Source organism: Rana temporaria, chromosome 8 (assembly GCF_905171775.1).
Source record: "Rana temporaria chromosome 8, aRanTem1.1, whole genome shotgun sequence".
Classification (NCBI taxonomy): Eukaryota; Metazoa; Chordata; class Amphibia; order Anura; family Ranidae; genus Rana; species Rana temporaria.
In genome coordinates, this window is record NC_053496.1 from 2,347,355 (window position 1) to 2,374,638 (window position 27,284).

Here is a 27,284-nt window from a genome sequence, read left to right on the forward strand (position 1 = left end):
GGGCGTAGCTACGCTACGCCGCCGTAACTTTGAGAGGCGAGTCCCATATTCAGAAAGAACTTGCGCCCCGAAGTTACGGCGCCATAGCGTATATGGGCCGGCGTAAGCCCGCCTAATTCAAATGAACCAGGCAGTCGGCGTGTTGTATTGAAATAAGCCGTGACCCCATGCAAATTAGGGGCCGATCGAACGGCGCATGCGCGCGCATGCTCAGAGTCACGTCGCAAATACTCCCCAAGATACGTTGGCTCAATGCTTAGTCGACGTGAACGTAACTTACGCCCAGCCCCATTCACGTACGACTTACGCAAACGACGTAAAATATGAAGCTGTTCCGACGCTTACGATGTCCATACCTAACATGACTTACCCCTGCTTTATGAGGGGTAAAGTTACGCCGGACCGACGCCTTACGTAAACGACGTAGCTAAATACGACGGGCGCAAGTACGTTTCTGAATCGGCGTATCTACCTCATTTGCATATTCGACGCGTAAATCAACGGAAGCGCCCCTAGTGGCCAGTGTAAATATGCACCCAAGATACGACGGCGTAAGAGACTTACGTCAGTCGTATCTTGGACCAATTCTAACGTAAATGCCTTTCTGAATAGGCGTATAGATGCGACGGCGCCGATTTGGACTTACGACGGCGTATCTGGAGACGTCGTAAATCCTTTCTGAATCCGGGCCATTAACTTTATTACTAACTATTAAATTATAGGTGTGACGGTATCGGTATGATATCCCCGTCAACGTTCCCTTCTTCCCATAACGAAAATCACCCCAATATTCCACGAGGAGGGATATCCCTGGAATCACCCAGAAAGCCACACATGCCAAGCTTACTGCTAGAACAAGACACTTTATTGACACAAAAACTCAGCTTATATGTGGTTACAACCTGTTAGGAACGCCCCCCCCCTCACACAGTGGGGTTTCCCATACAGATTATAGGAGACAAGTCGGAGCCGACCATGCAGACACGTTTCTTTAGATAAAGACATCAGGGGAGTTAATTACTACACTGAAGCAATCAGAATAATTAACATACTACTTCTCTAATCATTTAGCCTGATGATACAATACACATCTTTTAAGGGTAAACACAGATCTTCACACAACACAATAGATCAATTAACGTTTAGAATAGTGAGGGGACATTAGCACGTCAATAACCTGTCAGAGGAATGAATCACACATGAAATTCCTTTCTACCTCTAACCCATATGGCTAGCAGGGAGCAGTAAACTGAGACATATAGGCAAATGTATCACAATGGCCCCCCTTTTGCTCCCTGCTCCGGCAAACCCGGTTGGACCTTCCCTGGTCCAGTAGGGTTGACGGGTTCAGAGCTTTTAGTCCGAGGTTAACTCCGTTTGGCGTGACTGACCTCCCTTGGCAACTGCTTCAGACTCAGGTATGTCACCGGGTCGTCAGATCACACACCGGTCAGTCCCCAAGTCTTTGTGCGATCTGCAAAGTCACCAGAAGTCAGTGTGAAGACAGCGAATGGGTCTGTGCGCTGCCGTCTAGGTGTCCCGCTATGGGAGGGGGCAGGTTATGGCTCTGAAGTGACAATCACAGGAGATTCATAAAAAGAAAAAGTTATATTTGTTGAAATGCTGTAGCACTGGTGCTCAGAGTCCGGGGGGGGAGGGGAATCAGAGCCCCATAAGATCAGCCACCCCCTGCTCCCTCCGCAGCCGCCGGTTCTCCTCTTGGAGCTTCTCCAGCTCCATCTCCAGTTCATGGAGCCTGGGGGGGTCAGCCTGCTGTGACCTCAGGTGGTTGTTCTCCTCCATGCGACTTATGCATTCCTCCAGCTCTATGTACTCACGGATCAGCTCCTGCTTGCTCATGTCCTGCAGGCTCTCCACGTGGTCCTTCATCATCAGGAACTGGGTGGTGGTGTAAGGGGCCACCGGTGGGCCCTTGGTGAACATCTCGGCCCGCATCTGGGATGCCCGCTGCGACTCCCTCACATCCAGTCGCTTCTTCTCCTCCCAGGTCAGCTTGTTATACGGCTTCCAGGACCTCTTCTTCTTGAAGGGTGGCTGGCGGTGCCTCTTTCTGCCCAGCTCCCTCCAGGGCCCCTCCGTCTCATGGCTGTCGCCCATGACTAGCTGACAATGGTGTTCCCTGTTGTCCGTAATACCAGATTGTACCGTGAGGACTTCGTAAACGGTGTCCGATGGTTCTTCCGGACCCAGCTCCTGGAGATCCCAAGCCGAGTCTACACAATGGGCTGCTGCCGGTGGGCGGTACCCAGGTTGAGACCAATTTGACCTGGTGTTGTCACTCATGGGGCAATTCTGCTTGAAGTGACCCAGCTGTTTGCACCGGAAGCAGCGTTGTTCGTTGTCCTCCTGGCGTGGATAGCGAGGGCTAGATGTCATCGGTCTGTTAGGAGGTTGGTATCTAGCGGCTGGTGGGTGTGAGGGCACCGTTTGTGGTGGAGGTTGTACCCGTGGTGTGACCTGGTTTGTCTTGCGAGTATCCGCATATTCATCCGCCAACTTCGCGGCCTCTGGTAGAGTCATGGGCCTGCGATCTCTCACCCAGTCTTTGACGTCCGTCTGGATGTGATTGTAAAATTGCTCCAGGAGCATTAGTTGCAAAATGTCCTCTGCGGTAGTGGCCTGGCTGCTGTTAACCCAGTTAGAGGCCGACCGGGACAACTGGCATGCCCATTCCGCATAAGAGTCTTTCGTGGTTTTGCGTGAGTCCCTGAACTTCTGTCGGTGGGACTCTGGGGTTACTGCATAACGAGCCAGGAGCGCTTCTTTAACCCGGGCATAGCTATGGATATCCTGATCTGGCACGGTCCGGAAAGCATCAGAAGCTTTGCCTGACAGTTTGCCTGACAATATTGCGACCCAGTCTCCTCTAGCTATTCGGTGCAGGTTACATTGTCGCTCAAAATCCGCCAGGAAGTTATCAATCTCACAGTCCTTTTCATCAAAAGCTTTAAAAGCGCTAAACGGAATCTTCCTTGCGTCTGCTGTGCTGTACTCACTGTTTGGAGAATGTGCGGCTGCTGGTTGGACTGCTGCCAGTTTTAACTGTAGCTCTGCGTCTCTTATTTGTTTATCCTTCTGTAGTTCTGCGTCTCTTATTTGTTTATCCTTCTGTAGTTCTGCGTCTCTTATTTGTTTATCCTCCTGTAGTTCTGCGTCTCTTCTTTGTTTAGCCTCCTGTAGCTCTGCGTCTCTTATTTGTTTATCCTCCTGTAGTTCTGCGTCTCTTCTTTGTTTAGCCTCCTGTAGCTCTGCGTCTCTTATTTGTTTATCCTTCTGTAGTTCTGCGTCTCTTATTTGTTTATCCTCCTGTAGTTCTGCGTCTCTTCTTTGTTTATCCTCCTGTAGTTCTGCGTCTCTTCTTTGTTTAGCCTCCTGTAGCTCTGCGTCTCTTATTTGTTTAGCCTCCTTCGCTAACAGGTCCATCACTTTCAGCACCACATCCGGCGTTGGGTTCGGGCCGAACCAAGCTAGCTTCTCTCTCATTAGCTTGTTGGCTGGCGATTCCTCTTCCTGAATCACTGGTGTCTCCATCTCTTGTACTGCTGGCGTTGCTGCAATCACGTTCTCCTGGTCTAGCTCCATTAATTCTGCTATGATGACCCGCTTGGTTTTGTTGCTAGCAATCCTTCCACGAACTTCCAGTAGTTCTTCCAGTGTCTGCTTGGAATCCGGGTGTAAAGGGGAATAGAAGGGAAGATCCCGCTGCTACCAACCAATTTTGACGGTATCGGTATGATATCCCCGTCAACGTTCCCTTCTTCCCATAACGAAAATCACCCCAATATTCCACGAGGAGGGATATCCCTGGAATCACCCAGAAAGCCACACATGCCAAGCTTACTGCTAGAACAAGACACTTTATTGACACAAAAACTCAGCTTATATGTGGTTACAACCTGTTAGGAACGCCCCCCCCTCACACAGTGGGGTTTCCCATACAGATTATAGGAGACAAGTCGGAGCCGACCATGCAGACACATTTCTTTAGATAAAGACATCAGCGGAGTTAATTAATACACTGAAGCAATCAGAATAATTAACATACTACTTCTCTAATCATTTAGCCTGATGATACAATACACATCTTTTAAGGGTAAACACAGATCTTCACACAACACAATAGATCAATTAACCTTTAGAATAGTGAGGGGACATTAGCACGTCAATAACCTGTCAGAGGAATGAATCACACATGAAATTCCTTTCTACCTCTAACCCATATGGCTAGCAGGGAGCAGTAAACTGAGACATATAGGCAAATGTATCACAATAGGTATTATAATTTCCTTTCAAATTTGGCGTAATTTAGTGAACGTAACAAATTTATCTGAAGTTACAAATTTTTCGAAATAACGTATGGAACATAACGAATTAATAATAATAATAATAATAATAATAAATAATAACTTTTTATTATTATTATTAATAATAATTATTAATTTGCTCCGTTCCAATTGTTTAGATGCGACATTCGTTATTTTCGGATAATTCGTAACTTCAGAGAAATTTGTTGCGTTCACCAACAGCCAAATTTGAAAGGAAATTCCAATTCCTATAATTTAATAGTTAGTTTGTTATTATTTTAAATTGCCGGATTTCAGATTTTCAAATTTCCATGATTTTGGATTTTCGAATCTACAAATTTCTGGATTTCAATTTACGAATTTTAAAATTTTCACATTTTCGAATTAACACATTTTTTAATTTCTGAATTTCGATTTTACGAATTTCTGATTTTCAAATTTACAAGCTTAGAAATTTACGAATTTTCGTAATTCATGAATTTTCGAATTTACAAATGTATGAATAACGAATGACCCGGGGAAAAAAAACGAATGGAACGAAAACTAACAAATTTTTCGGCAGTGCCCATGTCTATAGATAACCCACAGTGCTCTGGGAGCTCTCTGTCATTTAAAACATGTTTATAAAGACGTTACACACGAAGGTCCAGACTTAAAAATAAAAAAAATAATACAAATCCAATTTACAATGACCCCCCTCTTAGGACACACCCCCTTTTGTTCTCACCATTTTGTACGGTGTTACACAACAACACTTCCTCTTCTTTTCCTGCCTTCCCTCCACCTCCCCCTGCATGTTTCAGCCAAAAAGAAAGAGTCAGGTGATCAGCCGCTCCGCCCCCTGCAGGTAACCGCCCAGGAGGAACTTCCACTGACTGGGATCCATTGAACCAGTAGACGGGGCTGCTGTCCGGGGTGTCCTGTATGGGGAGGCTGTGGGTCCAGTTGTACAAAGGGCTGGGGGGAGGGAGTAAGTCCACATCTCCGGCGGCAGCTCCTAGAAATAAATGAGGAAGATCTCAATGTCTGCACACAAGTGGGGACCTTATAATACATCCATTAGAACTGGACCCATAGCTAGTGCCATCCTTTCTCCTGACTGGTTATGCCAGTTATCTAATTACTGGTTATTCTAGTTACCTCTCGTTACCCTCGCCATTCACCACTATCACATTACTAACGTACCGCACAGCTTGCGTAAGGACTTCTCGGAGTAGTTGTCCCGGTCGCATCCCTTGGCGATGTGACTGGTTTGGATCTCCACCGTGGCCTGGATGTTCCATATCGGCTCCTCGCAGGTCTCCAGGTGAATGCTGGGAAATAACGCCAGGCTACCTGTGCCAGGTACGTACTCAATGCGTTTGCTCCAGCCTGGTGAGGGAGAGAGAGAGCAGAGTTGTCAGTGACCTATCTACATGCACACAGTGGAAGGTAAGGGGTGATCTAGATGAAGGGTCACCAACCCCAAGAATGGTGGTAGAGGGACAATCCTAGATGAAGAGTCACCAACCCCAAGAATGGTGGTAGAGGGACAATCCTAGATGAAGGGTCACCAACCCCAAGAATGGTGGTAGAGGGACAATCCTAGATGAAGGGTCACCAACTCCAAGAATGGTGGCATATGGACAATCCTAGATGAAGGGTCACCAACCCCAAGAATGGTGGTATAGGGACAATCCTAGATGAAGGGTCACCAACCCCAAGAATGGTGGTAGAGGGACAATCCTAGATTAAGGGTCACAAACCCCAAGGATGGTGGTAGATGGACAATCCTAGATGAAGGGTCACCAACCCCAAGAATGGTGGTAGATGGACAATCCTAGATGAAGGGTCACCAACCCCAAGAATGGTGGTAGAGGGACAATCCTAGATGAAGGGTCACCAACCCCAAGAATGGTGATAGAGAGACAATCCTAGATGAAGGGTCACCAACCCCAAGAATGGTGGTAGATGGACAATCCTAGATGAAGGGTCACAAACCCCAAGGATGGTGGTAGATGCACAATCCTAGATGAAGGGTCACCAACCCCAAGAATGGTGGTATAGGGACAATCCTAGATGAAGAGTCACCAACCCCAAGAATGGTGGTAGAGGGACAATCCTAGATGAAGGGTCACCAACCCCAAGAATAATGATAGAGGGACAATCCTAGATGAAGGGTCACCAACCCCAAGAATGGTGGTAGAGAGACAATCCTAGATGAAGGGTCACCAACCCCAAGAATAATGATAGAGGGACAATCCTAGATGAAGGGTCACCAACCCCAAGAATGGTGGTAGAGAGACAATCCTAGATGAAGGGTCACCAACCCCAAGGATGGTGGTAGATGGACAATCCTAGATGAAGGGTCACCAACTCCAAGAATGGTGGTAGATGGACAATCCTAGATGAAGGGTCACCAACCCCAAGAATGGTGGTATAGGGACAATCCTAGATGAAGGTCACCAACCACAAGAATGGTGGTATAGGGACACTCCTAGATGAAGGTCACCAACCTCAAGAATGGTGGTAGAGGGATAATCTTAGATGAAGGTTCACCAACCCCAAGAATGGTGGTAGAGGGACAATCCTAGATGAAGGGTCACCAACCCCAAGGATGGTGGCAGATGGAAAATCCTAGATGAAGGGTCACCAACCCCAAGGATGGTGGTAGATGGACAATCCTAGATGAAGGGTCACCAACCCCAAGAATGGTGGTAGATGGACAATCCTAGATGAAGGGTCACCAACTCTTGCCGCATTGCGATTACCTTTCCAGCTGGGTTTGCAGATGGGCTTCACCTGGATCTCCACCTCGGCATCCTCCACGGCCCGTTTCTTGCCGCAGTCGTATGCCGTCACTGTGAATCTGATCAGCCGGTCACCATTGGCTTGCAGAGGCTGAGTGTTCTTTATGTAACCTGCCGACACAATGCAAGTGACACGTGAGGACACATAGAACCATCGCCACCCACCTCTGAAGCCAGGAACAATATATTCCCCTAGCAACAATAGTCCCCCCGCAGCAGCAATAGACCGCCTGAAACAAAAGACTCCCCAGCAACAATAGACCCCCCGACCAGCGCAAAATGCCCCTAAACAACGATAATCCCCCCCAGCAACAATAGACCCCCAATGTTGCAATACAGTAGGTCCCCCAGCAGCCAGAATCAATAGACACTCCAGCAGCCAGCAACAATAGAACTTTCCCCCAACAGCAACAATAGACACCCCAGCGCAGCATAGGGTCCTCCAAGCAAAAATAAATCCTCCACCAGCAACAATAGACCTCCCCATCTACCAATTAACCTCCCTGTTCCCAAGCATTCGGTATTAATAGATCCTCCAGCAGTGGCAGTTGGTGCGTACTATTTGGGGGGGGGGGCAGCACAATCAACACCCCCCTGTGTGGAAGACAGACCGTGGGTCATTCACCACCCCCCCACGGGAGACACAAATGGTGGCAGTCACCCCCCCCCCCCCGGGAGACATACGGTGGCGGTCACCTGAGAGGTTGCCTTGCCTTACGGAGGTAGGGAGAAGGAAGAGCCAGGGGCCGCTCCGGTGAGCACACAGGGGACATTCTCCTTCCAGCCGAATAGAAACCAGAAGTCCTGAGACACGATTGGCCAGGGAGTCCTAAGTCTCCATGGCCAATAGGGGCTTCTTGATTGGTCGGGAAGAGAATGAGGAAGAATAGCGAATGTTCATTCACAACTGGGTGGGATCGGGGTGCAATGCTCTGCGCCCCGACCCCACCCTGCTTTGAAGCCAATTAGAGCCTCAGGTTTTAATCAGGCTGAGGCTGAGCTGAGATGCAGGATACATAAAGTCTGTCTCCTGGTCAGGTAGGTCAGTGTATGTGTGTCAGGTAGGTCAGTGTATGTGTGTCAGGTAGGTCAGTGTATATATGTCAATTAGGTCAGTGTATGTGTGTCTGGTAGGTCACACAACCCAATCAGCCCAGCCAAAAAAACCTGCGCCACTCCACCGCGCCCCCCCCCCCAGTGCCGTCTTCGGGCTGAAGCCCCTGGTCTTTTTGCCACCTAGCAATGCCCCTGGGTACGACCAAGTCATACAAGTGTGAATGGGGGTCTGGATCAACCCCTACGTCTTTATGGAGCTATCTTGTCATCTTGGATCAGAAAAAGGCCTTCTCCAAACTGTTACCACAAGGTTGGAAGTCCACGATTGTGTAAAATGTTATTGTGCAGCACATTGTTATCAGTACCCTTCCCAGTACCCTTCACTGGAATCACCCCCAACCCAATAAGTTAGTAGGGTTGTCCGATTACGTTTGACCATATAGTGTAACGACTGTAAAAATGTTGTGAATATGAATGAAAAACTATCAGATGTAAAGTCCGGTTCCGTACAACATGAGAGGACAACTTATCTCTGGCACAACTTACCGTCATTGTCGATGGTGAAGGGCACGTTGGGGGTGAGGATCTGGTAGAAGCAGACCTGGCTGTATTGAGGGGAGCAGTCCTGGTCCCACGCCTGCACCCGCAACACGCGCTCGTACATCCGCCCCTCGGTGACAGAGGCCCGGAACACCCGTTCTCCGAAGACCGGGGCAAACTCGTTGACGTCATTCACGCGGACATGTACAGTCGCTCTATAACAGACATGAAGGCGAGAGTGTGAGATAAAAACGGGTAAAAATATCCATGGCAGGTTCATCTAATTAATAGTCAGAAAGGTGTGAAAACAAGATCCACCGTATGTGAACCACGAGATTGACATAAAGGGGGTTTCATACTTTCCTGGTGAATATGAGAAAAGCACAAATTGTTTATTTAAATAAGAGTAACTTTCTTGTAGATTGATATAAAGAATAGCCCTTGAAATATAATTTATTGATAGTGTGATTGGCTCACTGCTTTTCCCAGAAGTCTCCACTAAGCAGCAGCGTTGCTAGATAGGTGCGGGGGGTGCGCGCCGCACCCGGGTGACACCTGCCACTGGCACCACTAACACCACCACTGCCCTGATTAGCTGAGCCTCGCGCCGCTGTGTCCCTCAGCGGAGCAGACCGAAGCCCCGCCTCCCCTCTTCTCTGTTTACATCCACAAAGGAGGAGGAGCCTGCGCTCGAGGGACACACACCGCTGTATCTGGAGACTGTCAGCACTGTTCTGAGGTATGTAAGGAGGGGGCGTCTGTACTGAGGGGGGTCCTGCACTGAGGACGGGTCTGTAATGCTGGGGGGGGGGGTCTGCACTGGGGGGTGTCTGTACTGAGGGGGATGGTCTGCACTGGGGGGTGTCTGTACTGCTGGGGGAGGTCCTGCACTGAGGGGGGTCTGTAATGCTGGGGGTTCTGCACTGAGGGCGGTGGTCTGCACTGGAGGGGGTATGTGTACTGCTGGGGGGGCCCTGCACTGAGGGAGGTCTGTAATGCTGGGGTGGGGTGTGCACTGGGGGGTCTGTACTGAGGGGGGCGGTGTCTGTACTGAGGGGGTCTGCACTGAGGGGGGCGGTGTCTGTACTGAGGGGGCGTCTGCACTGAGGGGGGGGCGGTGTCTGTACTGATAATAGGAAACACAGAAAAACAGGATAAAATTCAAGGAGCAAGGAGGAGGGGGGACCAGGAACAAAGGGAGCAGATATAAGGCCCCAGGGTACAGAATGCAGGGCCAAAGCGAGATCATGAGCAGGATAAATGGGCAAGCAGTATTTGGCAGCAAAGCAAAACACTGAAGTGAAGTATAATCGTAGAGGAGGGACAAAATACCCTCCCAGCAGCCACCATCAAGTGGAGACTCATTACTGGAATCTGCTGGAAAACACCTGCTGGTGGACATTGGAACTACAACCTCACACTATGGCAAGCACAGTACCACCAGCAGGTGATCCAGATCCTCATGATCAGTTTGCAGGCATGGGCCCCCTGGAGCAGAGAACCAGGGGGGGGGGGTTCTGCCGCCTGAAATTGAGAGGTGGGGGGCTGCCGCGAATTGAAGCGGGGGGGGGGTGCCACTGCTAATTGAGAAAAAAAAAGGGGGGGTAGCCATCCGGGGCCCTGGGAACCTCTGGGCCCTTTAATAATGTATATATATATATAAAAAAAACATTTTTTTTTAATAAAAATTTATTACAAAAAAAGGGGGGTTGCCATCCGGGACCCTGGGGACCTCTGGCCCTTTAATAAAAAGAAAAAAAAAAGAAACCTCTGGGCCCTTTAGTAAAAAAAAATATATATATATATATATATATATATAAAAAAAGGGGATCGCCATCCGGGGCCCTGGGGACCTCTGGCCACTTTACTAATATATATATATATATATATATATATATATATACAGTATATATATATATATAAAAAATGTATTTATTTTTTATAAAAAAAGGGGGGGTTGTCATCTGGGCCCTTTAATAAAATATATATATATATAAAAAAAGGGGGGTTGCCATCTGGGCCCCTTACAGGTGTACTGCCTGTACCCCCCTGATGACGGCCCTGATGGTGGTCTTATGCTCCCCCCACTCTACCCCCGGCCAGCTTGGGTATTCCATACCAACCTGGAACACCATCTAACCCGTAGGTTCCATCCTCTCTCCCTGCCTAGGTCTATACCTCTTTCCTTCATTTTTTCTTCTTTGTCTTGACTGTTTGCTATCTTCTCCCCTTGCTTAGTTCTACGCTACTCTTCTTCCTTCCTCATTCTGACTGTCCCCCACCTTTCCTCCCCCCACCTTCCCCTCCGTCCCCCCACCTTTTCTTTTTCTTCCCCTCCATAATGGAATGACGATCTCATTCCCTGCGCCTCACTATGTCCTTGGCCTTCAAGCCCACTTACTCATTGTCACTTCCGACACTCGATGCCAGATCCCACTCTTTCTTTTCTTTTGTATGGACATTTGCTTTACTATTTTGCTCCCCTGCGTGTGACGCTTCTTCCTTTTTTTTTTGCTCAAGCTTGTATCTTTGATATCATTTTACTAAAACTGTTGTCCCAGAAAAGGTCAAATGGTCCTAAAGCCTGGCAGGGGAAGAAGACAACATGGATATTTGACTCACTTGTGGGACTTCTTGCTGTTGGCTCCATCGGGACCTTCTCCGCAGTCATGAGCCTGGATGGTGAAGGTGTGCTCCCGTTGTGCCTCGCAATCTACGGGGCCCTTGGCACGGATCAGACCTTCCCCTGTTGTCCGGTCTAGAACCACAGCTTCAAAGGGAGTCCCGGCTCCATGAATCCGGAATCCGCAGATTTCACCTACAACATGGGAAGAGAGGAAACAATGGCACAAGGTGTCCTTCATACATTGGTGTTCTGGTGCTTTCTGTTTGCTCCACCTTAATCTCATGGGACAACACGTCCCATAGTGTCTTTGTATCAATGTAGTCAGTGGTAAAAGACGGCCTTGGTCAAAATAAGAAAAAGCTATTTTGGGCATCATTAACGGGGTCTGACCTTCTATTGCAGCTTTTCCTAACCTTTATACCCCAAAATGAACCCTTGAAATGGGCAGCGCTACCCCCTAGAGCAGTGGTCTCCAAACTACGGCCCACGGGCCCTTTGCTTGCTTTTACCTGTCCCTTGGGGCCATAATTCCCCCCAAGGATACCAATGAAGGAGAACCTCCTACTAATACCAATGATGGGGCATACTTTTTTCCCACTGATACCAACAATAGGGCCCAATGACACCCAATGATGGGGCACTATTCCTCCCAATGAGACCAACAAAGGGGCCCGATGACACCACCAACAATGTTTCCCAAAGACACAAACAATTGGCTCTAATGACACCAATAATGGAACACAATTCCTTCCACTTACACCAATGACAGGGCACAATTTCTCCCAGCGACACCAACATTGGGGCCCAATAACACCCAATGATAGGGCACTACTTCTCCCAATGAGATCAACAAATGGGGCCCAATGAGACTCAATGATGGGGCACTATTCCTCCCAATGAGACCACAATGGGGCCCAATGATCGACTCAATGATGGGGCACTATTCCTCCCAATGAGACCAACAATGGGGCCCAATGACAACCAATGATAGGGCACTACTTCTCCCAATCAGACCAACAATGGGGCCCAATGACACCCAATGATAGGGCACTACTTCTCCCAATCAGACCAACAATGGGGCCCAATAACACCCAATGATAGGGCACTACTTCTCCCAATAAAATCAACAATGGGGCCCAATGAGACCCAATGATGGGGTACTATTCCTCCCAATCAGACCAACAATGGAGCCCAATGATACCCAATGACGGGGCACTATTCCTCCCAATCAGACCAACAATGGGGCCTAATGACACCCAATGATAGGGCACTACTTCTCCCAATGAGATCAACAATGGGGCCCAAGGAGACCCAATGATGGGGCACCATTCTTCCCAATGAGACCAACAATGGGGGCCAATGACACCAACGATAGGGCACAATTTCTCCCAATGACACAAACAATTGGGACCAATGATGGGGTGCAACTCAGTCCAGTGACACCAAGAATGGGGCACAATTCCCCCCACTGACACCAAAGATGAGGCACAATTACTTCCACTGAAACAAACGATAGGGCATTTTTTCCCCACTAATGTTGAGACTTTTTATACCCTAAATGGCCACAGTCTGCCACCCCTAAAGGATAGTAAACTGGCCCTTTGTTTAGAAGGTTTGGAAACCCCTGCCCTAGAGGGCCTCTAGGTTTTGGGGCCTCCTCAAACTGTCCCTTGAAATCTTGCTGCTTGGCAAAGACTGCTATACAGGCCTCCTGCTGTACAGACCCTCCCTTGCAATACTAGATGTCTCCTGGAGAAGACTTTTATGGTTGAACTGGATGGACTTGTGTCTTTTTTTAACCTTACTAACTATGTAACTATGTAGTGTAACTATGTAACTGAAGGGTGGTGAAGCTCCCTCTGGTAAAGCTGCTCCTTCTTTCCTTAGCTCCTTCCTGGAGGGAGAGCCCCCAGCCCCAGGGGCCCCTCCAGGCCTCACAACCTTCCACTCAGCACAGCATATTCCAACCAGCAACCCGCCACTGGCCAGGGTCTTCAGTATTTATGGGCACATCTTACCACCCTGCCAGGCTTCCTGCCTGGGGATTGGTCAAACTCCCATAAATATTCAGATTCCTTCCTCTGTACCTCTGCCCACTAGCTTCCAGACATTTCTAGAAAATTCCAGAACCAGGGGGAGGTGACAGAGGTCTGACCTGTGGAGCCTGACACTTTAGCTACTTTTGAGCCAAACTAGATTTACCTAACAATGCGCTACAAATGAGTTTTTCTCTAAAAGGAAAGGAGTTTTATTGACTTCAATCTGTACATAGTTCTGATTTTGGAGTATCCCACTCAATTCCCTCCACCCTATCCCAGTCACTCCAAAAAAAAAAAAAAGAATACCCTTAGACTGATTATTGAGGAAAGGAATGACTGTGTTTGCAGGGCCGTCTTAATAGCATCATGGGCCCCTGGGCAAAGTAATGCTCTGGGGCCCCTACAATGATGACAGTGTAGGTAAACAGACATCGAGTAGGTAGGAGGTAGACTGCCTCTCCTGTGTATCTATCACTCTCTGTGCCATCATGGGGCCCCCAATTTCGGGGCAGCGTGGGCTCAAGGACCAGCTGCTTTGGGGAAAGTGCAGGGGCCCCCCATGCAGCTGGGGCCCCTGGACAGTGCCCAGGTGTGCCCTCTCATTAAGACAGCCCTGTGTGTTTGTGTGCCTGGCTGCGGGGCAGTCTACTGGGAAAAGAACCTGGGCGATTTCCAGCGGCTCCTTCTGGGGTGACGCTTCACTTACATTGGTGGGGGAAAGTGGGAAGAATGCTTCCGCCCTACAGGGGTAGGCAGAATGACACCCTTGCATTCATGACGCTGGCTCTGCTAAGTGGCGTTGGACCTGGATCTATGCCGGCACCACCAGATTGAAGGTCGGTTAGTCACAGCTCAAGGAACACCAAGACAGCTTTGGAGGAACCATAGGCCAGCGTTTCTCAACTCTAGTACTTAAGGCGCCCCAACAGGTCATGTTTTTTTAGGATTTCCCTCGGATGAAACAGCTGGGGTAATTACTGAGGCAGTGAAACTGATCAAATCACCTGTGAAAAATAATGGAAAGCATGAAAACATGACCTGTTGGGGCACCTTAAGGACTGGACTTGGCGTCCATGGAATCCTGGTTGAGAATGGCTGGTCTACTGGGTGATTGCTGTTCTTTGAGACTATGGACTGCATTTTAGGACATTGGCTAGCAGCTAAAATCTGCTTTTGCGCTACCCTCACTAATCATATATCCATAGAGAAAAAACACAAGAGAGTTTAGAAATAGTTAAAGCCGTACTCGCTGTCTCTAGTTGAAAAAAAAAAAGTAATTGCAAATGCATAGGCACTTGACCCCACTGGAGAACCTCGGTGTGGTCTCGACTATGGGGTCTCATCACACGGTTTCCTTGCTATGTTCTCTGTGTCTTTCAAGCAGTGGCGTAACTAGAACCTTCAGGGCCCCAGTGCAAGAAACCATTAAGGGCCCCCCCTGAACCCCAGCTTGGGCCCTTCCCTCCGAGTCAGGTGGTGGAACTCCAGGGCCCGATCACATGTGAGCCCTGTAGTTCCTTCACTGGTATCAGTCGTTTTTTATTATTTTTTACCATCTTTTAGGAGCCCCGTTGGGGGGCTTTGGTGAGATTTCAGAGGTCCAAACAGACCTATGATGTTCAACCTTTGAGACAAAGAGGAAGACTGAGGACACAGCCCCCAATCTCCTTCTCTGTAGCCTCAGCTACATAGAATGAATGGACAGGAATATCTCTGTACAGATCTTCCTGTCCATTCATAAACTGAAGCATAGTAAACACAGTTTACTATATGCCACAGTTATGAATGGACAGAGTCAGTGATCGGTAGCGATCACTGACTCTCAATTCAGAAAAAGAAGGGGCCGGTAAATTACACATTTACCGGCCCATTTCCCACTCTCCGTCCTGACAGATCCCCAGCAGCAGCCAGCAGGATAGGGGATGGGGGAACCTGGCAGAGCCAACGAGAAGGTCTGGGAAAGAGCACACAGGGGCTGGAGTGCACACCTTGCTGGTACTTCTTTACCTCCCCCCCTGGTGTCCAGTGACCCCTGCTGGTACACCCCCCAAACGGCTGGGGATTGAGATTTCCTCTGTGTGTTCTGCCCCCTCCGCCATCCTGGCATCCTAGGATGGCTGACGCCAGCCCTGCCAGCCAGCATGGTCTGTATATGGGGTTTCTGGGGAGGTGGGGTCCTGGTCCCCAGGGAAGATGGGATCCCTAGGTAAGATGGAGTCCCCATTGCCAGGGGAGATGGGGTTCATGTCCCAAGGCAGGATGAAGTCCCAGTCCCCAGGAGAGATGCAGTCCTTTTCCCCAGGGCAGATGGAGTTCCTGCCCCCAGGTGAGATGGAGTCCCTGTCCCCAGGTGAGAAGAGGGCCCTGTCCCCATGGGCGATGGGGTCCTTGTCCCCATGTGAGAAGGGGTTCCCTGTCCCCAGATGAGAAGGGGTTCCCTGTCCCCATGGGCGATGGGGTCCCTGTCCCCAGGTGAGAAGGGGTTCCCTGTCCCCAGGTGAGATGGAGTCCCTGTGCCCAGGTGAGAAGAGGGCCCTGTCCCCATGAGCGATGGGGTCCCTGTCCCCAGGTGAGAAGGGGGTACCTGTCCCCAGGTGAGAAGGGGTTCCCTGTCCCCATGAGCGATGGGGTCCCTGTCCCCAGGTGAGAAGGGGGTACCTGTCCCCAGGTGAGAAAGGGTTCCCTGTCCCCATGGGCAATGGGGTCCCTGTCCTCAGGTGAGAAGGGGGTCCCTGTCCCCAGATGAGAAGGGGTCCCTGTCCTCTGGGGAGAAGTGGGCCCTGTCCCCAGGGGAGATGGGGTCCCTGTCCTCTGGGGTAATGGGATCCCTGTCCCCAGGGGTGATGGGGACCCTATCTCAGGGGTGATGGGGTCCCTGTACTTAGGGGAGATGGGGTCCCCAGGGGTGATGAAGGGGGGTATGCGATGGTATGTGTGGGCGATGGGGTAATTTCACTCACCATGACCAAGCTGCAGGCTGGGCACTCATCCATGGTGGTCTGCCCCCCCCCCCCCCCGGGTGTAACTTGTGCCCTCCTTACACGGTCTGGGCACAGGCAGCTGAGATCCTCCTTCACACATTACACTACAAAACTGAGCCAGTAAATAGTCGATCAGTACCAATCACTTCTGCGTCCATTCATCACTGAAGCATAGTAAGCTGTGAATGAACAGGAGCCTCTGTACAGAGCCTTCTGGTCACTCACTGTTCAGTACAGCTGAGGCTGCAGGGGAAAGGGATTGGGGAATTTGTGTCCCCTGATATTTCACCAAAAGCCCCCCCCCCCCCCACCCCCAAAAAATTCAATTTTTAAAAAAATATAATAAAAAAAAATAAGGGCTCATTCACACCTTACTGACCCCCTGTACACTGTCCTACCAATTCCTGTACAATCTCATGCTGACCTCCCATCCTTTTCCTTGCTGACCCCCTTTACACTGCGCTACTGCCCCCTTTCCTCTGTCCTCCTGGCCCCTGTGCTCTGTCCTGCTGGCCCATTTACACTATCCCACAAATTCCTGTACACTATCCTACTTACCCCTCCTCCCCTTTGCCCTGCTGACCTCCTTACACTGCCCTGGTGCCCCCTACCCTCTGTCCTGCTGCCCCCTATCCTCTGTCCTGCTGGCCCCTTTACACTGTCCTACCAATTCCTGTACAATCTCCTGTTGACCTCCCATCCTTTTCCTTGCTGACCCCCTTTAAACTGCCCTACTGCCCCCTTTCCTCTGTCCTGCTGGCCCCTGTCTTCTGTCCTGCTGGCCCCTGTCTTCTGTTCTGCTGGCCCCTGTCCTCTGTCTTGCTGGCCCCTGTCCTCTGTCCTGCTGGCCCCTGTCCTCTGTCCTGCTGGCCCCTGTCCTCTGTCCTGCTGGCCCCTGTCCTCTGTCCTGCTGGCCCCTGTCCTCTGTCCTGCTGGCCCATTTACACTATCCCACAAATTCCAGTACACTATCCTGCTTAAAACCCCCCGCCTTTACCTGCTGACCTCCTTACAGTGCCCTGGTGCCCCCTGTCCTCTGCCCTGCTGGCCCCTTTACACTGCCCCACTAATTCCTGTACAATCTCCTGCTGACCTCCCATCCTTTGCCTTTCTGACCTCCTGCTGGCCCCTGTCTTCTGTCCTGCTGCCCCCTTCCCTCTGTCCTGCTGGCCCATTTACACTGCCCCACTAATTCCTGTACACTCTCCTGCTGACCTCCCACCCTTTGCCCTGCTGACCCCCTTTACACTGCCCTGCTGAACCCTCTCCTATTCCCTGCTGCCCCTTGTCCTCTGTCCTGCTGGCCCTTGTACACTGCCCTACCAATCCCTGTACACTCTCCTGCTTATCTCCCCTGCTCTGCTGACCCACTTTACACTGCCCTACTGCTCCCTGTGCTCTGCCCTGCTGCCCCCTGTGCTCTGCCCTGCTGGCCCCTGTGCTCTGCCCTGCTGCTCGCTGTGCTCTCCCCTGCTGGATCCTGTCCTCTGTCCTGCTGGCCCTTGTATACTTCCCTACCAATTCCTGTACACTGTCCTGCTTACCTCCCACCTTTTGCTCTGCTGCCCCCCTTTACACTGCCCTGCTGCCCCCTGTGCTCTGCCCTGCTGGCCCCTGTGCTCTGCCCTGCTGGCCCCTGTGCTCTGCCCTGCTGGCCCCTGTGCTCTGCCCTGCTGCTCCCTGTGCTCTGCCCTGCTGCTTCCTGTGCTCTGCCCTGCTGCTTCCTGTCCTCTGTCCTGCTGGATCCTGTCCTCTGTCCTGCAGGCCCTTGTACACTTCCCTACCAATTCCTGTACACTCTCCTGCTTACCTCCCACCTTTTGCTCTGCTGCCCCCCTTTACACTGCACTGCTGCCCCTGTACACTGGTTTGGCAGGCTCACTTTAAAGGGATAAGTACGGTAGCCATAACCTAGGTATGAGAAGGCCAATTCTGCTACCGGCACGGTGGATTACATTTCAAGGCACAACTTCACCTTCTGAAAGTTGGAGAGATCTGAGCAAAGTCCCTGGTAAGCATACCCCGTTCCCCCGATAATTCCTGCCAGTACCTGCGTATCTCAGCGGTGCATCCTTGTCCAAAGCAAAGAGTGGAGGGTTCAGCAGCACAGTGTTGTCGTTCTCCATTATGATCCCCTGGTACTGCGCTTCCATCCATGGCTTGTGCTTGTTACCTGCAGAAAAGACAAAGATTACCTGTAAGGCAGATCCATCGCCTCACGCATTTCACTATACAAAGACCCAAAGTATATCTATAGACAAAACTTTTTTCTTTTTCATTTTAAAAAACATAGTTTTTTTGTTGCAATCTCTTGCTCATTAGGACTTCCCTTCACTTCCTGCCCTAGAGACCCAACAGGAAGTGAACAAGCATCCCCATTGGGGAAGTTCAAAAAATTTAGAGCTACCGCTTACCTTCATTCCCAGTGATATCGGTGATCAGGACAGTTAAAGAGGCGAAGAATGACTTTAGTTATACTTTAAGCACCACCCATGAATATCAAAACCCCACCCCCACTGATCCAACCACTCACCAATATTGTAGCAAAAACCACCCCTATTCTGATGATATTGGGGGTCTACAAATATTATGCGTGGGAGTGAGGTACAACGTGGTGTGTTGGTAAGCAGTGATCACCCCCCGAGGCCGGAGTGAATGAGAGCAGTGTATTAAGAACAGTCCCAACAATTGGGCCCGGTGGGGAGGAGCAGCCGACCGGAGCCACTTACCCCGGGGTGAAGGAGGTCAGGATTCCGTGCAGGCCAATCAAGTTCCTCCACCCCAAACTCGCTCATCCATGTCTGTATGGACCTTGCTTTGTGCACTGGTGGGCAGTCATGTTGGAACAAGAAGGGGCCGTCCCCAAACTCCTCCCACAAAGTTGGGAGCATGAAATTGTCTAAAATGTCTTGGTATGCTGATGCCTTAAGAGTTCCCTTCACTGGAACTAAGGGCCCACCCCAACCTCTGAAAAACAACCCCACACCATAATCCTCCCTCCCCCACACCATACCCCCCCCTCCACCCCGCCCTCACACCATAATCCCTCCTCCACCCCCACACCATAATCCCCCTCCACCCCACCCCCACACCCTAATCCCCCCTCCACCCCACCCCCACACCCTAATCCCTCCTCCACCCCCACACCATAATCCCCCCTCCACCCCAAAATCCCTCCTCCACCCCCACACCATAATCCCCCCTCCACCCCACACCATAATCCCTCCTCCACCCCACACCATAATCACCCCTCCACCCCACCCCCACACCATAATCCCCCCTCCACCCCACACCATAATCCCCCCTCCACCCCACACCATAATCCCTCCTCCACCCCCACACCATAATCCCCCCTCCACCCCCACACCATAATCACCCCTCCACCCCACCCCCACACCATAATCACCCCTCCACCCCACCCCCACACCATAATCCCTCCTCCACCCCCACACCATAATCCCCCCTCCACCCCACCCCCACACCCTAATCCCTCCTCCACCCCCACACCATAATCCCCCCTCCACCCCACCCTAATCCCTCCTCCACCCCCACACCATAATCCCCCCTCCACCCCACCCCCACACCCTAATCCCTCCTCCACCCCCACACCATAATCCCCCCTCCACCCCACCCCCACACCCTAATCCCTCCTCCACCCCCACACCATAATCCCCCCTCCACCCCCACACCATAATCACCCCTCCACCCCACCCCCACACCCTAATCCCTCCTCCACCCCCACACCATAATCCCTCCTCCACCAAATGATTTGGTCCAGTGTACAAAGCATGGTCCATCAGGCCCGGACTGGGACAAAAAATAGGCCCGGGCATTTTAGACTGAGCAGCCCGGGGGGGGGGGGGGGCACGCGGCGGGGGTTAATGATGGAATGCCCGCACAGAGAGAGAGACTGCTCCACATTTGTGGCACAGAGAGAGAAATCACTCCACATTGCTGGAACAGAGAGAAATCGTTGGACATTTCCCATTGTTGTACTGAAGTCAGTTGATAGATCGGAGTCTGTATAACCAGTCTGCACATTGATAGATTGACATTTCTGCTGAACTGGCAGATTTTCAATCTATTTATGATGGCCTAAGTCCACCAGTCTCTGAGTTTAATAATATCCTCAAATCTTCAGAAAGGGGTTCTCAACTTAGGTTTAGAAATTCACTTTGAACTCCACCTTATTTCCAGAACTCTCATTATGTATTAGATGTGCAAAGAATAAGGTGAGAGAACATCTAATACCTATAAAGAGTAAGGAAAATAAGGTGGAGTACAAAGTGAAATATCTGGAGGGACTGGCTGAGGTTAAAACAGGCAGGGAGGAAATTAGGCATCACCTCCTTACTGTCTGTCAAATGCCTCTGAAAAGTGAAATGAGAATTGATAACTTTTCAGTGGAGTATCTGTGAGTGCAAGCCTTTTGGCTCACACTGTTGCTCAACATTTTTTTGGGGGGAAGCAATCGAACTGAACAAAAACATCAAATGCAGCCACTGTGCCCCATTATATGCAGCCACTGTGCCCCATCAAATGCAGAAACTGTGCCCCATCAAATGCAGCCACTGTGCCCCATTATATGCAGCCACTGTGCCCCATTAAATTCAGGCACTGTGCTAATCAAATGCAGCCACTTTGTCCCATCAAATGCAGCCGTTGTGCCCCATCAAATGCAGCCACTGTGCCCCATCAAATGCAGCCACTGTGCTACATCAAATGCAGCCACTGTGCCCCATCAAATGCAGCCACTGTGTCCCATCAAATGCAGCCACTGTGCCCCATCAAATGCAGCCACTTTGTCCCATCAAATGCAGCCACTTTGTCCCATCAAATGCAGGCCAGCAGGCCATTTGGGCATTTTTTTCAACTGCCCCTGAACACATTTAATGTTATCCTATGTGTCCATGCACACATTCGTTTTTTTTTTGCGTTTTAAAGCAGTTGGGTTTAGGCTCGTTTTTTTCAGAAGCAAAATTTTGGGTTCAGACACAAAAGTTTTCGCGTTTCAGACGCAAATCGCTGCTAAACGCGGCAAAACGTGGTACCGGCCTTTTGCCGCGATTTCGTTTATAGGCGTTTTTAAAGGTGACCCATTTTTTTACATTAGAAATCTCAAAAATTATGGCAAATTATGAAAAACCATAAAAAAAACATTAAAAATGTAATTGTAGGGCGCATGCGCGGGACTTCCGGAGCAGACACGCTCTAGCTGAGCTCCGCTCGCTCCGGCCCTAAAACAGGCAAAAATCAGCGCAGATAGCTGGGATCCAGCGCCGCAACATCCGCAGTAGAGCTCCCTGGAGGGGGATGAACAGGCGGGCCAGAGGACAGCCGAAGAGGGGCCAATCTAAGCGCGCCGGACCGTCCGGCGGTACGGGGCCTTCCCCGAACGCTAGGCCGCAGCCTAAAATGGCGTCGGGACGGAGCACAGCACGAGGCGGTGAGGCTTCCGGAGCCCCCCTGACGAGAACGCCGAGCCAGGACAGCTTTCCGGAGCTGGTGGGAGACCCGTTTGCGTCCCAGTCCTCTGGAGACTCGGCGGCCTACAGGAGGGGTGAGTCGGCTCTACAGCCTCCGTCCCCAGGCCCCTATATGGCTCAGCAGGAGGCAATGGGCTCCCCAGCCTCATCCCTGGGGGGAAATATGGTGGATCTGGCTGAGGCCATGTTCAGTCAGGCCAGCCAGGCTAGTCAGCAAGGCCAGGACATTGGGATGGCTCAGATCCCTCAGTATTCTCCAGACGCTGTGCTGCTGGCTAGATTCTCCACCATGCTGCAGCAGGAACTGGCCAAGGCCTGTACTCTCATAACAACAGACCTCAAAAGGGACATTCATAGCTTTGGGGAACGATTTGATCAGATAGAGACTAAAGTTGACGGTACGGTTAAGAAAGTCAATCAGAATGCTGACATGATCACTGACCTTCAAAACAGGCTGGAGGAGGCTAATAATAAAATTGAAGATTTAGAGAACCGCTCTCGCAGATATAATGTTCGCATACGGGGTCTTCCTGAGACGTGCACAGATCTGGAAGAGGCCATGGGAGAACTTATGAAAGAACTGATACCTGACATTGCTGGCCACCATATGGAGATTGACCGTATCCACAGGGCCCTGACAGCACCTCGGCAGGACGGATTGCCGCGTGATGTAATAGCCAAGCCGCATTTTTACCGTGTTAAGGAAAAACTGATGTTGGCAGCTCGGAACAGACCGGACCTGTTGTTGCGGGGGGCTCAGATACAGCTGTTCACGGATCTGGCTCCATCGACGGTTATGAAACGCAGAAACTTAAAACCCCTACTGCAGCAACTGATTAACAAGCAGATAAAATATAGGTGGTCTTTCCCATTCAGGCTGTCTTTTGCCTATAAAGGCCGCTCTTATTCGTTCACGACGTTCCAGGCGGGAGAGGACCTGCTCCTAGAATTGGGAATCATCACGCGGGGTTCCCCGACCCAGTCGCCTCGGCAGGTTGCAGATCGTCCCATTTCTCCACTATGGCAAGATGTTAGGAAGCGCCAGACCAGACAGTCGCAACGAAAGACCTGAATGGGTACCCGATTGGCTTGGTGTTTTTTCACTTGTGGTGGGACATGGTGGTCTCGTCACCAAAGTAGGAGCTCAGTTGTCTTTTTGGAGCTTCTCCCCCTGTGACCTCCCTCGCCGTGCCTTTTTTGCACGGAGGGTGATTTTGTATTTTTGCATTTTTTGAATTTTAGAGTATCTGCTTTTTGTCTTATATTTTTGTTTTTTTATTTTTATTTTTTTTTATTTTATTTTTTTTTCTGCTCCCCCCCCCCCCCCAGGGTTTTGATGGATGGAACCCGGACAGGTTAAAATTCAGTATTATCAAGAACTATTTTTTCTGATGGACTGCCTGGGGCTGGGGTGTTGTTGCTGGAGGGATGGGGGGTGTTGGGTATGTATATGGTTGACCTGTTTTCTCCCCCACAGCAGGGATGTTGTCTGACCATGTAATTTTTCTGTCCCAGTTGTCAGCACATAAGTGTTTAATTTTTGGGTCGGAGTGGTTACACATGCCACCCGACTGCAAGACTACTTGTCCTCTTAGGAGGGCGGTACCCTTGCACACTTTGTTCCGGGGATTTCACCCGGTGGGATTTTTTCCCCGTTTGGATATGAGGTTGATCTGTTACTACAGATATGTTCACTCAAGATATAGGCCGCTAGGGCCATTGTTATTCTCTCTGTTTCTGGCTCTATTTTCACTTACTTTCTCTTCTTTCCTCTTGGGAGCGCCGTTCCAGTCCCCGGTCCGCCTCGTGTCTCCAGTGAATGTCCCGCGATCCTCAGCCTCCACTCCAGTGATGTCCTCAACTCATTTGATGTACCAAGGTAAGAGTGCTCTGCCCTGCTGCGATGGCTAGGTCATGTTCAACGGATTACGCGGTCATTACGCATAATGTCCACGGATTCAACTCCCCTATCAAGAGGACCAAAGCTTTTCAGTTTTATCATAAACAGAGAGCTGACGTTCTCCTGCTACAGGAGACCCATTTCGCCAGGTCCTCTTCGCCTCGTTACCTTAATGTCAGGTATCCACAATATTTCCTCTCCTGTGGTCCGGAAAAGAAAGGGGGCGTAGCCATTTGTTTTTCTAAAAGGGTTCCCTTTACACCTATAACTATAGTCAAGGATAGGGAAGGGAGGTACTTGATGGCAGTGGGTCGTCTACACGATCAGCTGGTCTCTTTTATCTCCTACTATGCTCCGAACGCAGGTCAGCTGGAATTTTTTAGAAATATGCTTCAGATATTACTACCTAAGGTCCAGGGGCAGGTGATAATGGGAGGGGACAGCAATATCCCGCTAGACAGGACTATGGATAAATCGGATCCGATTAAGCCGATATTGAGACGTCCCCCGGCTAGTAGCTGTAAGGTTGCCCGTTTGTTTCATTCATGCGATCTGATTGATATCTGGAGGGAATGTAACTCTTCAACGAGGGATTTTACGTATTACTCTCAGGTGCATCGATCCTTTTCTAGGATAGATCATCTGCTGGTCCGTACCCCACTGCTCCCGTATGTGACTTCTGCAAAAATTTTGACTACCCCTTGGTCGGATCATTCTCCGATAAAATTGACCACCAGAGGGTTATGGACTAAAGCCACCCCCTCGCCATGGCGCCTCAACGCTAGCTTATTGAACGACCCTGTCCACTATGCAGAAATTGAGAAAGGGATACAGGCATACTTTGAAGTTAATAAATCAACTGACACTTCCCCTGCGATCACCTGGGCGGCCCATAAGGCAACGATACGGGGCCAGCTGATCCAATTAGCGAGTAGATTGAAGCGGACTCGGGAGCAAACGATCTCGCGGTTAGAGGATGATCTTGAAGCTTTATTGGCGGAACAACATAGAAACCCCCAGACTGACTTGAGTTTTAAAATTGACGAGGCACGACTGGCATTGAATCTTAGTCTGACCACACAGGCCGAGAAACACGTCAGTTGGTCTAAACATAGGTTCTACACGATGGGGGATAAACCGTCTACGCTGTTAGCGAGAAAACTGGTACCTCGACCGTGCACTCCGACGCTACCGAAACTGCGCTTACCGACCGGTCACTTCACACAAAATCCCGAGCGGATCGTTAGGGAATTTTACAAATTTTACTCGACGTTGTATCTCCGGGGGGACGGATTGGACCAGGCTAAGTTCGAAGCGTTCTTCCATGACCTTAAAATACCCAAGCTCTCCCGGGACCATGCGGACCTGATGGACGATGCAATAACTGAGGCAGAAGTAGGGGCGGCCATTAAACTTTTGAACCCTACGAAGGCCCCTGGACCGGATGGCTTTTCTGGTCATTACTATAGAAAATATCGGGACATCCTTACCCCTCATTTATGTAAATATTTTAATGACTTACGCAGGGACGGCAAAATCCCCACATATGATAACGCGGCATTCATCCATGTCATACCGAAACCGGGCAAGGACCATGGGGATTGTGCGAATTATCGCCCGATTTCGTTGATTAATTTTGATTTGAAAATATTGACCAAAGTCCTAGCCCTGAGACTGAACACATTTCTCCCTAAGTATATTCATCCGGACCAGGCTGGCTTCGTGCCTAATAGGCAGGCGTCGGACCAAACTCGTAGAGTTATTAATTTGATCTCTGCGATCCAATCTAATTGGGATGGGGAGGGCGCTAGGGGGGGTATGTTGCTTTCGCTGGACATCCAGAAGGCGTTTGATTCCCTCTCCTGGGATTATATGTTCGATGTATTACGTCGATATGGATTTGGGGAGCGTTTTCTGGTCCTCCTTCGAACGCTTTATGATGCACCGACAGCCTCGTTGATGATTAGGGGATACCCCTCTCATTCTTTCAACATCAGAAGGGGAACTAGGCAGGGATGCCCGCTGTCCCCGCTCTTGTTTGTCCTGGCAATAGAGCCGTTGGCAATAAAAATTAGGGACTGTCAGGATGTTAGGGGGATCGTCGGGGGAGGCTACGAGCATAAATGCTTGTTTTTCGCCGATGACCTATTACTGACAATGTCCTCACCAATCACGTCCCTTCCCAACTTATATAATATCCTTAAGCCATTCTCAGATATTTCGGGCTTGCGAATAAATCACAGTAAATCTAGGGCTCTCAATATCTCTTTGCCTAGCTCAGCCCAGTCGGTGATTGAGCGGACACATCGGTTCCAATGGGAATCTGAAGCACTTTCTTATCTGGGGGTCAATTTGACCTCATCTCTTCAGACTTTGTATAGTAAGAATTACCCAGCCCTAATTAAAAGGATACTCGAGGACCTGGCGAGATGGCGAATTCACCCCCCATCGTGGTTCGGCAGACTCCACTCAATTAAGATGAATGTCTTACCGAGGATACTGTACTTATTTCGTACACTACCGATAGCCTTGGTACGCAGTGATTTGGAGATGTTGCAAAGAAAAATCCTTGAATTCATCTGGGGAGAGAAGAGGCCTAGGGTGAACAAACGCACTATGTATACTTTGAAGAGGAAGGGAGGATTGGGCTTACCTGACCTGCTGAAATACTTTTATGCGGCTCAGTTGGCCCAGCTCTCCAGGTTCCACTCAAAGAGGCCGCAGGCGATTTGGATTCTTATGGAATCCTACGCTTGCCGTCCGACTCCTATATCTCATATTTTGTGGCTCTCGCCTAAAGACAGACCCACCATTCTGTGCCCATCCTTGTCTTTTTCATTGGATGTCTGGGATAGGGTCTCTAGAACACAGACCTTCAAGTCACCTCATTCCCCATTAGCTCCCCTGTTGGGGAATCGTGCATTCACCCCGGGTCTCGACCCAGCTGCATTTCAATGGTGGACAAACAAGGGACTACTGCGCATAGCGGATGTTTATGACAGAGGGAAGGTTCTATCTGAGCATGTTATGCAGGAGAAGTATCAAATGCCATTGGTAGAATGTTACAGATATGTTCAGATACGTCATTTTATACAAATGTTGGCCCGCCAGGGCGACTTGGAGGTTTATACTCCCATGGAGTATCTTTGTGTTCGCTATGATAGCTTGCGGGGACACATTTCGGAGCTATATGCGATGCTGATGTCGTCCTCAATTAAACTAAATTACATGCTCCGGTGGGAAGAGGACCTGCAGGAAACCTTTGACCTACACAAGTGGTGCGAGTTGGCGGAAACGGCTTCTAAGTCTCTTATAAATACATCCATAATAGAAGCCAACTACAAAGTGTTGCTTAGATGGTATATGGTGCCGGCCAGACTTGCAACCTTTGTTCATGGGGCCACCCCTAACTGTTTCCGGGGATGTGGCCAGGTAGGGACTGCATATCACATTTGGTGGACATGTCCGAGGGTCAGAAGATTTTGGATTCGAGTATACAACTTTATCTACTCGTTGACCCAGTTGAACATGGCTAAATCTGC

At 50.0% G+C, this 27,284-nt stretch overlaps 1 protein-coding gene across 1 annotated transcript in view; it reads right to left on the reverse strand.

Annotated features, from left to right (window-relative positions):
- Positions 1-27,284, reverse strand: part of CLSTN3 (calsyntenin 3) — a 126,093-nt gene that overhangs the window by 40,159 nt on the left and 58,650 nt on the right. Inside the window, exons 3-8 of the mRNA XM_040361205.1 lie at positions 18,407-18,529; positions 11,333-11,528; positions 8,717-8,925; positions 7,076-7,225; positions 5,511-5,696; positions 5,053-5,322 (exon numbers count right to left, since the gene is read on the reverse strand). Coding sequence (XP_040217139.1) covers positions 5,053-5,322; positions 5,511-5,696; positions 7,076-7,225; positions 8,717-8,925; positions 11,333-11,528; positions 18,407-18,529 — 1,134 coding nt within the window. The remainder of the gene's footprint in view (positions 1-5,052; positions 5,323-5,510; positions 5,697-7,075; positions 7,226-8,716; positions 8,926-11,332; positions 11,529-18,406; positions 18,530-27,284) is intronic.